The 14,631-nt window shown below is 49.0% G+C and overlaps 1 protein-coding gene across 1 annotated transcript in view; it reads right to left on the reverse strand.

The window, feature by feature from the left end:
- Positions 1-6,652: 6,652 nt before the first annotated feature.
- LOC139228707 (procathepsin L-like) overlaps positions 6,653-14,631 on the reverse strand; it is a 30,249-nt gene continuing 22,270 nt past the window's right edge. The window contains exons 7-8 of the mRNA XM_070859979.1: positions 10,505-10,610; positions 6,653-7,567 (exon numbers count right to left, since the gene is read on the reverse strand). Of these exons, the coding sequence (XP_070716080.1) occupies positions 7,468-7,567; positions 10,505-10,610 (206 nt within the window). The 3' untranslated portion in view covers positions 6,653-7,467. The remainder of the gene's footprint in view (positions 7,568-10,504; positions 10,611-14,631) is intronic.

A 14,631-nucleotide genomic window follows, 5' to 3' on the forward strand; every position in this document is an offset into this window, starting at 1 on the left:
GGCATGTTGGCCTTCATAGCTAGGGGATTTGAGTATAGGAACAGCGAGATCTTGCTGCAGTTGTACAAGGCCTTGGTGAGGCCACACCTTGAATACTGTGTACAGTTTTGGTCTCCTAATCTGAGGAAGGATATTCTTGCTATTGAGGGAGTGCGGCGAAGGTTTACCAGACTGATTCCTGGGATGGCAGGACTGATATATGAAGAAAGATTGGATCAATTAGGCTTATATTCACTGGAATTTAGAAGAATGAGAGGGGATCTCATAGAAACATGTAAAATTCTGACGGGATTGGACAGGTTAGATGCAGGAAGAATGTTCCCGATGTTGGGGAAGTCCAGAGCCAGGGGTCACAGTCTAAGGATAAAGAGTAAGCCATTTAGGACCGAGATGAGGAGAAAATTCTTCACTCAGAGAATTGTCAACCTGTGGAGTTCTCTACCACAGAAAGTTGTTGAGGCCAGTTCGTTATATATATTCAAAAGGGAGTTAGATGTGGCCCATATGGCTAAAGGGATCAAGGGGTATGGAGAGAAAGCAGGAATGGGATATTGAAGTTGCATGATCAGCCATGATCACATTGAATGGTGGTGCAGACTCGAAGGGCCAAATGGCCTACTCCTGCACCCATTTTCTATGTTTCTATGTTTCATTTAATTATACTAAAATCTATTGGCTATAAGTGAGTTGAGAGCTTTTTAAAATTATTATAATGTGGAATCAAGAGATGTTATTATCCAAGCTTGGGTTTAATGCCGTTTGTCTGGACCTAGTTCCGTTTATAGTGCAGGACAGAGTCAGTAACAGTTGAATAGACGGTGGAACAAAGTCACATTGTTGTCGCTGAAGCCGAGCCGTGGACAAAATTAAAAGCATGGACACAACGCTTTTCCAGGAAAGATGCCCCAGGAACCATCTCTGGTGGGTGGTTTTGGTGGCGGATTATTCACACCACAAGGTGGCACTGGAGCTCCAAAGGAGAGGACATGGTAGGCTGTTCTTCAACCACCACCACAACTTGGCAAACCCACCTTGATAAACTGGGTCAACTTCCCTGAGGCTACCCGTTTAACTTCCTTATGGAAGGTGAACTGTTCCTTAGTGACCAAATTTAACAAGTGCTTAACAACAGAAATGTAATGTTCAGAACCAGTCTGGTTGGGAGTGTTGAACAAAGAGTGGAAGGGGGTTTGAGATGAACAAACTGGTGGGTGTGGCTTTCACCGGTTACTGATCTCTGGATTTCTCCAGTACTGCAGGCCTGGAATTCCCCGCACGAGTAAACTTCCTGGAACTCCTTTGTGATTTAAATACAGCCTGCTTTATTTCAATCACAAACAACAGGGGGTTTGGCTTGCAACGCAGAAATGATTCAGTGATGGGAAAGGTTACAGGTCAGAATATGTTGCACGTTGCAGTAAGTTACAGCTCTTTGCTCCCCTGCTATTTCCTCCCCTCCTCCCCTCAAGATGGAGACTCTTGCTGGCGTTCCGCAGGCAGCTCACGTGTGTACCCCCTCTGGCTAACCTTCATGCATGAATTGAGTCAGCCAGGCTGGTTTACCTGAAATAAAAACAGAAAATGCTCGAAATATTCAGCAGGTCAGGCAGCTTCTGTGGAGAGTTAAACAAAGTTAACATTTCAGGTCAATGACCCTTCATCAGAACTGAAAAAAAGTTTGATATATTACAGGTTTCAAACAAGTGCAGAGGCAAGGAATGGGGGGAGGGAAGGAAAGAACAAACTGGAAGGTCTGATAGGGTGGAAGGCAGGAGTGATTAAAAGACAAAAGGGATGATGGTGCAAGGCAAAAGGAGATGGTAATGGAAGAAGTAAAGGAACAAAGGATGGTCTAGAGGAGGTGTAAATGGGAGAGACTGTGGAGGGATGTGATCGGGGCCCAGGGGAGACGTACGTTCGGGGCCAGGGGCAGCACGGGCCAGCCCACACTGCGATATGTGTGCACACTAGGTCCGTGCAGCAGAGCTGGTCTCCAGTCGTCCTGGTTAATTCTTGCCACTGGACCAAGACCTAGCTCTGTCAAGCCCGTGTGGTGGCTGGTGTGCAACGACCTCTCCACGTTAAAAAAATCCACGCACAGGCATCTTCCACCCTTCAGAATGTAGTTCAGGGCCTGAAATATTAGGTCCTTCATTGGAATACCTGAGAACTTATCCTTTTTTGGCGTGGAAGCAAGTCATCCTCGTTTCGAGGGACTGCCTATGATGATGATGATGATGAAATGGGAATAACAGAATCATCAACAGCTGTCATCCAAAAAATGGGGGCAGAGGTTATGATCTGAAATTGTTGAACTCAACGTTGAATCCGGAAGGCTGTAAAGTGCCTCATCGAAAGATGAGGTTCTGTCCCTCGAGCTTACATTGAGCTTCATTGGAACAGTGTAAGAGGTCGAAGATTTACCTGACCTCCCTCTGCCCCAGTGCTAAACGGGATCAGCGTGCTCAAAATGTTGTCTAGGCCCAGGTTCACCTGAGTTTCCTCTCCTGAGCCATTAGCCTGGCTCAGGCCACCCCCTATCTGGGCCTAGCACTGGTGAACTAAAGGTGAGTAGAGCTGCAGGCCCCAGCTACTGGCCTTGGGGCAGTCTGGCTGCTGCTGAAGACCCCAAGGCCTAAGAAAATCTGTACATTTAAAAGGCCCACTTACCTCCGGGCCTGCCTTCAACTCACTGCCAGGCCCTGTGATCCGAGGAGGGTTCCCAATCCCAGCTTCCTGTGCTAACTCCAAGGCCTCTCATTGATTCAGGTGAGAGGGCTGAGAATGCCCCTTTCCTGCCTCACTTATATGACAGGCGCAGACCCAAATTCACCTTCCCCTCCCGACAGGGCAGCCCTGGAAATCCTGGAGTATTATAAACAGCACCAAGACCCAGAGTAACCGGTCTCCACCTCCTTTTTCTAACCTTTGCCCCCAGGAAATGGACGTTCGCTGGGGGCGAAGGTCAGGTGGGCCAACCCTAGTTTCAGCAGGTTATTTTACCACAAGAAGCATCACAGCTAAGGCCAATCCAGATTTCAACTGAAGTCCAATGCCTGTATTTGCTATGTGGGTTACTGCATACAGATTGGGAGTTTACAGATTGCCCCACTATGACCCAGATATGCCGGTCAATTATAGCACTTCACTGAAGAGGGTCCCAGCACAAATCAGGTAACTCGTCACGGACTGGAGACTGAAACCGGGGTCTTCCTGGTCCAAGTGGCTCAAAGTCACACTAAGGTCTGCAATTACCCTGTGCGGAGCTGAAGAAGCTCATTGCATTGCAGCTTAGATCGGGCACAAGCAAACATTCAGCAGCAAGGAAATTACAGTGAGGTGTAACTCCAACAGTGCCAAACATCCATGTGAGCGCCACTAAAGTATATATTACCGTGTGTGGATGTACAGCAATAATTGCTTTCATATGGGACCTCAACACATCTCAAAGCACTTCATCTACAATGAGTTATTTTGAAGAGCACTGACAGTTGCTATGTAGGCAAATGCAGCAGTCATTTTCCACACAGCAGGATCCCACAAACTAGGGGCCATGCGTCAGCCCACCACATCAACACCCACAGCCCATCACATCAACACCCGCGGCTCACATTCTCAACACCCACGGCCCACATCACCAACACCCACAGCCCACCACATCAACACCCGCGGCTCACATTCTCAACACCCACGGCCCACATCATCAACATCCACGGCCCACATCATCAACACCCACGGCCCACATCATCAACACCCACAGCCCACACCATCAACACCCACGGCCCACATTATCAACACCCACGGCCCACATTATCAACATCCACGGCCCACATCATCAACACCCACGGCCCACACCATCAACACCCACGGCCCACACCATCAACACCCACGGCCCACATTATCAACACCCACGGCCCACATTATCAACATCCACGGCCCACACCATCAACACCCACGGCCCACATTATCAACACCCACGGCCCACATTATCAACATCCACGGCCCACATCATCAACACCCGCGGCCCACACCATCAACACCCACGGCCCACACCATCAACACCCACGGCCCACCACATCAACACCCGCGGCCCACACCATCAACACCCGCGGCCCACACCATCAACACCCGCGGCCCACACCATCAACACCCGCGGCCCACACCATCAACACCCGCGGCCCACACCATCAACACCCGCGGCCCACACCATCAACACCCGCGGCCCACACCATCAACACCCGCGGCCCACACCATCAACACCCGCGGCCCACACCATCAACACCCGCGGCCCACACCATCAACACCCGCGGCCCACACCATCAACACCCGCGGCCCACACCATCAACACCCGCGGCCCACACCATCAACACCCGCGGCCCACACCATCAACACCCGCGGCCCACACCATCAACACCCGCGGCCCACACCATCAACACCCGCGGCCCACACCATCAACACCCGCGGCCCACACCATCAACACCCGCGGCCCACACCATCAACACCCGCGGCCCACACCATCAACACCCGCGGCCCACACCATCAACACCCGCGGCCCACACCATCAACACCCGCGGCTCACATTCTCAACACCCACGGCCCACATCATCAACATCCACGGCCCACACCATCAACAACCACGGCCCACATTATCAACATCCACAGCCCACATCATCAACACCCACGGCCCACACCATCAACAACCACGGCCCACATTATCAACATCCACAGCCCACATCATCAACACCCACGGCCCACACCATCAACACCCGCGGCCCACACCATCAACACCCGCGGCCCACACCATCAACACCCGCGGCCCACATCATCAACACCCGCGGCCCACATCATCAACACCCGCGGCCCACACCATCAACACCCGCGGCCCACACCATCAGCACCCGCGGCCCACACCATCAGCACCCGCGGCCCACACCATCAGCACCCGCGGCCCACACCATCAGCACCCGCGGCCCACACCATCAGCACCCGCGGCCCACACCATCAGCACCCGCGGCCCACACCATCAGCACCCGCGGCCCACACCATCAGCACCCGCGGCCCACACCATCAGCACCCGCGGCCCACACCATCAGCACCCGCGGCCCACACCATCAGCACCCGCGGCCCACCCTATTAAAAAAAGACTTGATAGACATGCATTTCTAAGGTGTCTTTCACCATCTCCAGATGTCCCAAAGCACATTACAGACAATTATGTACTTTTTGAAATTTGGCAGCCAATTTCCGCACAGCAAGCTCCCACAAACAGCAATGTGATAATGACCAGCTCATCTGTTTTTTTAGCGATGTTGATTAACACCCAGGGCTCACCCCGTTAACACCCAGGGCTCACCCCGTTAACACCCAGGGCCCACCCAGTTAACACCCAGGGCCCACCCCGTTAACACCCAGGGCCCACCCAGTTAACACCCAGGGTCCACCCCGTTAACACCCAGGGCCCACCCCGTTAACACCCAGGGCCCACCCCGTTAACACCCAGGGCCCACCCCGTTAACATGCATGGCTCACCCAATTAGCAACGTACAGTGTATTTCACCACATGATGCTGGTGGAATGATTCTGGAGCAAGAGTTAATCAGGGCAAACATACTGTTTTATAGGACTGTTTATTATCGGTGTTCAGTGTACATTACTAATCCCACCTTATATATTCACTCTGAAGCTTTCACTCTGTACAATTGCTCACGACCTTTTGGGACCGTCGGTTCAGTCAGGTTACTGCCCTGTCGGTGAGTTTGCTAATTGCCCCGACTATGTCAGTTGTGTGACCACTCCTTCCGTGCGTGCCTAAACAGCGTGCCGGCGGGCTATTCAACAATGAGAGTCATCACAATCATGCCTCCAGTCTACACACCGGCACTGTCCAATGGGGTCGGGTCCAGGTTATTATCTCCCTCGCCCACTGCAATTCCAGCTCAGATCAACAAACTCAGCTCAGACCAGAAATCGAACCTAAGGATTTTGGTTCAGCTTCTGAGAAGTGCTTTGGGACATTTCCCCCCATTAAAAGGCCATTTGCTGCAGTTGTATGGCTCAGTATCACAACAGGCAGCCTCACTACTGATGCACCCCCAAGCTTCCTTTAAACTGAATTTCCCCAACATATGAGCAACCATAATGTGGCACACACAATTTCATGGAGAAAAAGACTTGCATTTTTTTATATTGTGTATTTAATAACCTCAGGACATCCCAAAGTGCTTCACAACCAATTAAGTACTTCTGAAGTGTAGTCACTGTTGTAATGTAGGAAACACAGCAGCCACTTGCGCACAGCAAGCTCTCACACACAGCAATGCGATAATGACCAGGTAATCTGTTTAGGCATTTATTGAGGGATAAAAATTGGCCAGGACAACCGGTATAACTCCCTTGCTCAGCTTCAAAAGTACCATGGGATCCTTTCCATCCACCCAATGGCAGACGGGGCCTCAATACCTCATCTGAATGAGAGCACCTTCAAAAGTTCAGCATTCCTTCAGTACTGCACTGCACTGTCGGCCTAGATTTTGTGCTCAAGTCTCTGGAATGGGACTTGAACCCATGAAATTCTGAGCAAGAGTGCCACCCAGTGAGCCACAGCTGACTATAAAGTAAATAAAATAAATAAATTCAGAGCACTTTTCATCTGTTTGTTTAAATGATACATTTATGATCGTTCGTACAGAGTAGTATAAACATAAAAACATAAGAAATAGGAGCAGGAGTAGGCCATCTAGCCCCTTGAGCCTGCTCCACCATTTAATAAGATCATGGCTGATCTGATCATGGACTCAGCTCCACTTCCCTGCCCGCTCCCCATAACCCTTTATCGCTCAAAAATCTGTCCATCTCCGCCTTAAATATATCAATGACCCAGCCTCCACAGCTCTCTGGGGCAGAGATTTAAAGTATAAGCCAGTGTGCAGGCACCTGGAGGATCTACAGAGCCGTTCCCTTCATCGACACTACGGTAAGAATTTGGCATTTACTGGTTGACTTCAGTTGAGAACATCCGTTTGACATTCTAGGCACCAGATCCAAATGGTAACACCAGCGATTTAACCCGGCCTCGCCATCCCTGGTGCTGCCCATGGGCATCACACCTATAGACAGTAACAATGACAACATCGACAATTCAAAGCAGCGAAGGGGTGAAGTACCGCCGCGGTCAGCAGGGGGCAGTGTGCTTGGTTTGGAAGTGGTCAGACGGAGTATGTGATCGACACGCCCTGTTCAGCAACCAATTCCAATCAGTTAGCGTCTGCTGGATTCCTCATTCAGACCATTTATCGATATAAGTTCAGCCCCAGGACAAGACAAGTTATATTAACACCAGCACAGAAAATGATGGGTAGAGATTCTATTTAAAGGCTGTAAAATGAATCAACAGTAATTAGAATAACAGAAAACGAACACACACAACAGTAATGTTGGAGAGGTTCGGCCTACGAGGCCTTCACATTCTTAAATGGTCGGGAAGACTGCGTGTGTCGCAATCCCACAGTTGTTATTCCTGTCTCTGGACATAAGAATATATCCCTTGTTTCCCCATTGAGCGCTATAGCTGGAAAACATTTAAAAATAAATGATTAATTGTTACATCACATTATTTGCGATTGAAAATATTGCTGCAACACCTGTCTTATTCATCCCAAACTGTCTTATTCATCCCAAACTGCCTGTCCAATGTCCCATCTCATAGGAAGGACCTATTTCCCTTAGTGCAGAAGTCAACACCCAGAGGGTGGTGGGGGTCTGGAACTCACTGCCTGAGAGGGTGGTAGATGCAGAAGCTCTCACCACATTTAAAAAGTACCTGGATATGCACCTGAAGTGCCGTAACCTACAGGGCTACGGACCAAGAGCTGGAAAGTGGGATTAGGCTGGATAGCTCTTTGTTGGCTGGTGCGTAAATTTATATGATTCTATGCTCCCAACCCAAGTTTCAGTCAAATCCCAGCCCAAGTTCCCGCCCCACCGCTCAAGTTGCTGCCCCCCCAGCTCAGGTTCCTGACGCCCCCACCCCCCCCTCCTCCAGCCCAAGTTCCTGCCCTTACCCCACCCCCGCCGCCCCATAGATGGGGCACTTTGTGTGGTTCACGGATTATTAACAGGTTTATTGGGTATGAAACGAATAGTGACAGTGTCGTGACTTCTGGATTTCATCCACCCCAACGATGTCATTTATCACACACGCACTGAAATCAAAGAGGGAGAGGGGGAGGAGAGGGAGAACATGGTGAGGGTGTAAAGGGGGTGGGGTTGGCAGAATGTGATCCGTTTTCCCAGAGTTTCCTCTCTCTCTCCCCTCCGATACCTCTCCCCCCGGCCCTCTTTCTCCCCCACTCTCTCTCTCCCCCCTTAGTCTCACTCTCTCTCTGCCCCACACTTTCTCTCCACGCCAAGTCTCTCACTCTCTCTCTCTCTCCCCATCGCTTTCTTTCCCCCCACCCTCACTCTCTCTCTCTCTCTCTCTCTCTCTCTCTCCCTTCAGTCCTTCTCCCTCTGTCCCACTCTCTCTCCCCCAGTCTTTTTCTCTCCCCTCCCATCCCTAGTCTCTCTCCCCGCCCCCCCCCCTCCCCCGTCTCCACTCCCCCCCCAGTCTCTCTCTCCCCCCACTGCCGTCTCTCTCCCTCTCTCTCCCCCCAAGGTCTCTCTCTCCCAACGCCGCCCCCCCCCCCCCCAGTTTCTTTCTCTCTCTCTCTCTCTCTCTCCCCAGTCTCTCTCTCTTTTCCACCCCCCAGTCTCTCTCTTTCCACCCCCCCCCCCCAACCTCTCTCCCTCCACCCCCAGACTCTCTCTCCCCTACCTCCATTTTTTTCTCTCCCACAGAAGGCCACGAAAATGTCCGTGTAAATAATCATGGCGATATTTTAGGCGAAAGTTCTGGAGATAATCCTAAATCTCGAGAAGCAGCTCCAACGATGATGAGCTCCACGCGGAACGTGGTTGGGCTCCACTCCCGCATGTGTCACATGGCGTGTTAGCAACTGGACTGAGCGTGGAAACACCAAAACAGGGCAGACTCATATGCGCAGAAGGACACAAATAATGACTCCGAAATTTCACAATCCCATTATAATCACGTGTGGATTTTTCACTGCAACCATCCTTATGGCTTCTGAGTAATTTGAGCCAATTAAGTGCAGTTTTGTGCTGTGAATCCATGGCCACTTAGAACTGAGTCACAAGTGAGACCATAACCTGGTCAGTCACTGATGACATCTTCTACGGCTGTAGTCGGGGTGCTGTATCCCCTCGTCCTCCTCAACCTCTTTTGACACAGACGGTCCCCCTCCAACATCTCTCCTCTGTGGTCCATCTCCATGGCAACATGCTTCCTTGGTTGTCAGCATACCTGTGTCAATGTAGCCAACACATCTCCTGCAATGGCTTTTCCTGATACCTCCCCGACCCCCCTCCCCCACACTGTCACTTCAGTAATGCCCTATCGATGGTTCTCGTTTTCCTCATCTACCTACTGTTCCTTAGTGATGGGAGTAGTTTCCATATGATGACACTGAGCTCTACTTCGCCACCTCCATGTTGCTGTCAGATTGATTATCTGACATAAAGTTATGATGAGCGAAAACGTTCTCCAAGTTAACACTAACAAGACCAAATTAAAACATGGCCAAAACTAGGTAGTAGGATGTGTTCCCATATTACTCCTGTACTCATCAACCTCCATTCACAAGCACTGAATTCAAAATCCTTCGTCTTTGTTTACAATTCCTCCATGGCCTCAGCTCTTCTACTTGTGTCTTCCCCAGCTCTCCCTACCTCTGTGTCCTCTCCATCTCCCTCTATGTTGCCTCACACCCTCAGTGTTCTAACGCTGCCCCCTTTACAACGCTCTCTCTCTGCTCCACCTTCAGTTTTAGCAAATTTACCCACCTTAGTATCACACTCTGGAACACTGTCCCCAAACCCTCTTCCATCTTCCTAACTGCCTCTCCATCAATGTCCTCAAGCGTACCCCCTTTAATCATGCCTTTAGTTACCTTTTCTGGGCTGGATTCAAGGTCCTGGAGGTGAAAGGGCATCTTGCTCACCCAAGGCACCAATCAGAGCTCAACAATTTTAAATATATTATTTTCCAATGATGTATTGAGAAATAGTTTGTCTTAGTAAATTTACATTTTGGTATGAATTTATGTGCTCATCAAGCTGAAGGATGTCAGTCCTGCCGAATGGAACCTCTCCACCTTGCGCCCAACATCAGTCACTCCTGGTTTAAGACGTTTAATGAGGTTAAATGCAGAGTCAAGGTCCGCTCACTCTGCACAAACTGGCCCCTCAACAATGTGCCTTAACGTCAATCTCAGAACTCTCCAAAAGCACCTGGATAAATGTTCCCATTTCTCCGCCAACCACCTTCTCCCTGAGCAAGGTTGCCAATTCTTCCTTCAATGCTTTTAAATACAATAAAGATCCTACGTGTTGCTCTGACAAGAGGAATTAAAGCGTTGTAATCACATGAGTGGTGTGGGCAACGTACCTGTTTTTAACAATCCAGTAATTCAACCTCGATTTTCTTCCATATCCAACAACCAGAACCGCGTGACTCATAATATTAGTTTGGCAATTGGGCTCGTAGTAAACGCCTGGGAAGTGAAGCAATGCAATCCACAGAAAGATATCAGTTACAGATCGCAACCCTACCTCCTACCCCAGGTATAAACTCAAATATACCACGAAAAATAAGCTTTCTGCTACAGATATTTTTTTTTACACAATGAGTTGCTGTGATCTGGAATGCACTGTCTGAAAGGGTGGTGGAAGCAGATTTAATGGTAACCATCAAAAGGGAATTGGGAAAATACTTGAAGAGGAAAATGTGCGGGAGTATGGAGAAAGAGCAGGGGAGAGAGGCTAATTGGACAGCTCTTTCAAAGAGCCGACACAAGTACAATGGATCAAATGGCCTCTTTCTGTGCTGTAAAATTCTAGGGGCCTGATATTTATGGGGAGGCGGGAAAGGTGCGGGTAAGGCTGAAACCAGCCAAGGAATCCGACAAGGCCGGGGATACAGAGGGCCTGCCGATGTTAACGGCATTACCCCATTAACATTTATTGGATCCGTTTCCTACCCGGCAGCCAGCCAAATTGGCAGCATGGCCATTGGGTGGGAGGGAAAACTTGGGGATGGTCCCCGGCAATCGGGAGAGGGGAAAGACAGCCATCACAGTGGTGGGGTGGGGGGAGGTGGGAAGGTCAGACATACAGCACGGTGTTAAGAAATAAATTTTAGTCCAGCCCCGCAAATACAGCTTAGAGGGTGTGACATGGTGGCTATTACTGAGACAAGGCTGCTAGCTGGTCATGTTTGGAAGTTCAATGTTCCAGGTTAGAAAGGATAAGGAAACTGGAAGAGGAGGAGGGGTAGCCTTATTGATTAAAGATACTTTTACAATATTAGTCCAGCCCCACTCGCTAACTTCGGGTTACTGCCCCCAAAAGGAAGTGGAACGCAAAATAACGCGCACCACATCCTTTCTGGGGTGCTAGCAGGGCGGATGCGTTGGGAGCGGGACGCAAGCGCTACATATTGGGCCGCATAGCGCTGCCATGTAGGAGAGGCTCTTCCCTTAATTAAAGGGAAAGGCCCAAGCTTCAAACTCTACAGTATAGAAATGGGTCTCCCTGGACCACTGGGAAGCGGGAGTGCCGGGCTGACCCATCGCGGCACGGACCCCGCGTTCAAATCGCCAACGGGGCGCTCGGCAAAACTGACAGATTCTTTTTTTTCAATGGCCGACACCTCCCCTTTAACTCTCACACCTCGAGCGGCCTGCCACCCGGTTCACTTCCCCTGCAGCTGTCGTTGGCATCGCCCGGTACAGGTTATGGGCGATACCCAATTTAGGGTCTGGGGCGATAATCGGGCGCTGCACACAGTGATGCCGTCGTTATCGCCGGCACAGCGGAGCGGGTTGCTATGGGTTACCGTCGCCACTAAACTCCTGTGAAAATTAGCAGCGCCGTGCCTAGGCAAAACATTGTTAGGGCCCGTTAACGCCCCCCCCCCCCCCCCCCCGGGGCAAACGACCCATTAGCGCCCCCCGGGGCAAATGACCTGAATTTCTAGGCCTAAGGTTCTAGATTTTGGCATGACTAACTTTAATGGGATAAGACAGAAACTGACGACAGCGAATTAGTCAAAACTGTTATCGTTAACAAAGGAACAGTGGGAGGTGTTCAACAAAGAATTTAGCTTAATACAGGCCCACTATATACCCCAAAGGGGAAGTAGCTCTGCTTATCAAATAAAACAGCCATGGTTGACAAAAGAGCTGATAGGTAACTTAAAACTAAAGGAAAGAGCATATAAAAGTGCAAAGAATGCAGATCCAGGGGACTGGGGGGTGATATAAAGAACAGCAAAGATAGTAAGGGCTGCAAAAGGGGAATATGAAAGGAAACTTGTGAGGCACATCTAGATTAATACAAAAAGTTTTAAAAATTATATTACAAGAAAAAAGGGTAGAGAAGGATAATGTGGGCCGTTTAAAACAGAGGGTGGTAGTATCACAAATAAGGAAATGGCAAACTTGATGAATAATTACTTTGCGTCAGTTTTCATATACCTGACCTTCCAGGGGAACTAATAAGGAATCAAGAAGTGGAACTCACTAAGTTTAACGTAGGCAAGAAAAAAGTACTAGAGAAAATAATGGCACTAAAGACCAACAAATCCCCAGGACCTGATATTTTCCACTCCAAGGTTTTAAAGGAAGTAGGTGAGGAAATTACAGAGGCTTTAGCCATAATCTTCTAAAGCCCTTAATTCAGGAACTGTCCCTTCAGATTGGAAAGTTTCAAATGGATCTCCTTTATTTAAGAAAGGTGAGAGAGGGAATCCAGGAAATTATAGACCTGTCCGTCTAACATCTGTTGTGGAGAATCTATAATTAAGGCCAGAGTGACTGAGCACTTGGAGAAATGTGAGCTGATTAGAGAGAGCTAACATGGGTAAGTCATGTCTAACGAACCTAATTGATTTTTTGAGGAAAAATCTAAGTAATAGACAGAATGTCTATGGATGTAGTACCTATGGAGTTCTAGAAGACTTTCAATAAGGTTCCATATTTTTTTCTGTTTCTTTTTTTAAATTCATTCACGGCATGTGGCCGCTGGCAAGGCCAGCTTTTATTGGCCATCCCTAATTGCCCCTTGAGAAGGTGGTGGTGAGCCGCCTTCTTGAACCGCTGCAGTCTGTGTGGTGAAGGTGCTCCCATTGTTCTGTTTCATAGGGAGTGCCAGGATTTTGACCCAGTGACATAAGGGACTGTAAGCCAACATTAAAACTCATGGGATTGAAGGCAAATTATTGACCTGGTTAGGAGAATGGTTAAGAAGACCGTGAGTAGGGATAATGGGTATGTACTCGAATTGGAAGGAAGTGACTGGTGGTGTTCCACAAGGATCTGCGCTGGGTCCTCAACTATTCACTATATTTATTAATGATTAGATAACGCCACAGAGAACCATATAACCAAGTTTGCCGATGGCACAAAGTAAGGAGTGTAGAGGGGAGCATAAAATTACAGAGACATTGCTAGATTAAGTGAGTGGAAAAAAACTCTGGTAGATGGATTTCAACACCGGTAAATGTGAGTTCATCCATTTGGGAACAAAACCAGATAGATCAGAGTATTGTTTAAATGGTAAAAAGCAATTAACAGTGGAGGTCCAAAGAGATTTAGGTGTCCATGTACACAGATCACTAAAATGTAATAGTCAGGTATAACATAATCAAAAAGGCTACTGGAATGTGAGCCTTTATAACTAGAGGGCCAGAATATAAAGGGGAGAAAGTTTTGCTCCAACTAAATCAAGAAATTGCATTTATATAGCACCTTTAACGCAGTAAAATGTCCCAAGGCGCTTCACAGGAGCATTATCAAACAATGTTTGACACCAACACTCATAAGGAAATATTAAGGCAGAGCGGTAGGTTTTAAGGATTGTCTTAAAGGAGCAAAGAGAGGAAGAGAGGTGGAGAAGTTTAGGGAGGGAATTCCAGAACTTAGGCTGAAAGCATGGCTGCCAATGGAGGGTAATTAAAATCAGGAATGCTCAAGTGGCCGGAATTAGAGGAGCGCAGATTTTCGGAGGGTTGTAGGGCTGGAGGTGGTTACAGAGATAGGGAGGGGCAAGGCCATGGAGGGATTTGAAAACAAGGATGAGAGTTTTAAAATTGAGGCATTGTTAACCAGGAGCCAATGTCATTTAAGGGGGAAACAGGGGTGATGGGTGAACGGGACTTGGTGCGAGTTACGGCACGGGCAGCAGAGTTTTGGATGACCTCAAGTTTACCGAGGGTAAAATGTGGGAGGCCAGCTAGGAGTGCGTTGGAATAGTCAATCCTAAAGGCATGGATGAGGGTGTCAGCAGCACATGAGCTGAGGCGGGCTGAAGTTGGGCAATGTTACGGAGTTGGAAATATGCGGTCTTAGCGATGGCGCAAATACTTGGTCAGAAGCTCATCTCAGACAGTTGGCAGGGAGAGGGATGGAGGCGGTGGCTAGGGAACGGGGTTTGTGACGGGAATCAAAGACAATGGCTTCGGTTTTCCCAATATTTAGTTGGAGGGAATTTCTGCTCATTTTAGTACTGGATGTC

The sequence above is a fragment of the Pristiophorus japonicus genome, chromosome 18 (assembly GCF_044704955.1).
Source record: "Pristiophorus japonicus isolate sPriJap1 chromosome 18, sPriJap1.hap1, whole genome shotgun sequence".
Lineage (NCBI taxonomy): Eukaryota > Metazoa > Chordata > Chondrichthyes > Pristiophoridae > Pristiophorus > Pristiophorus japonicus.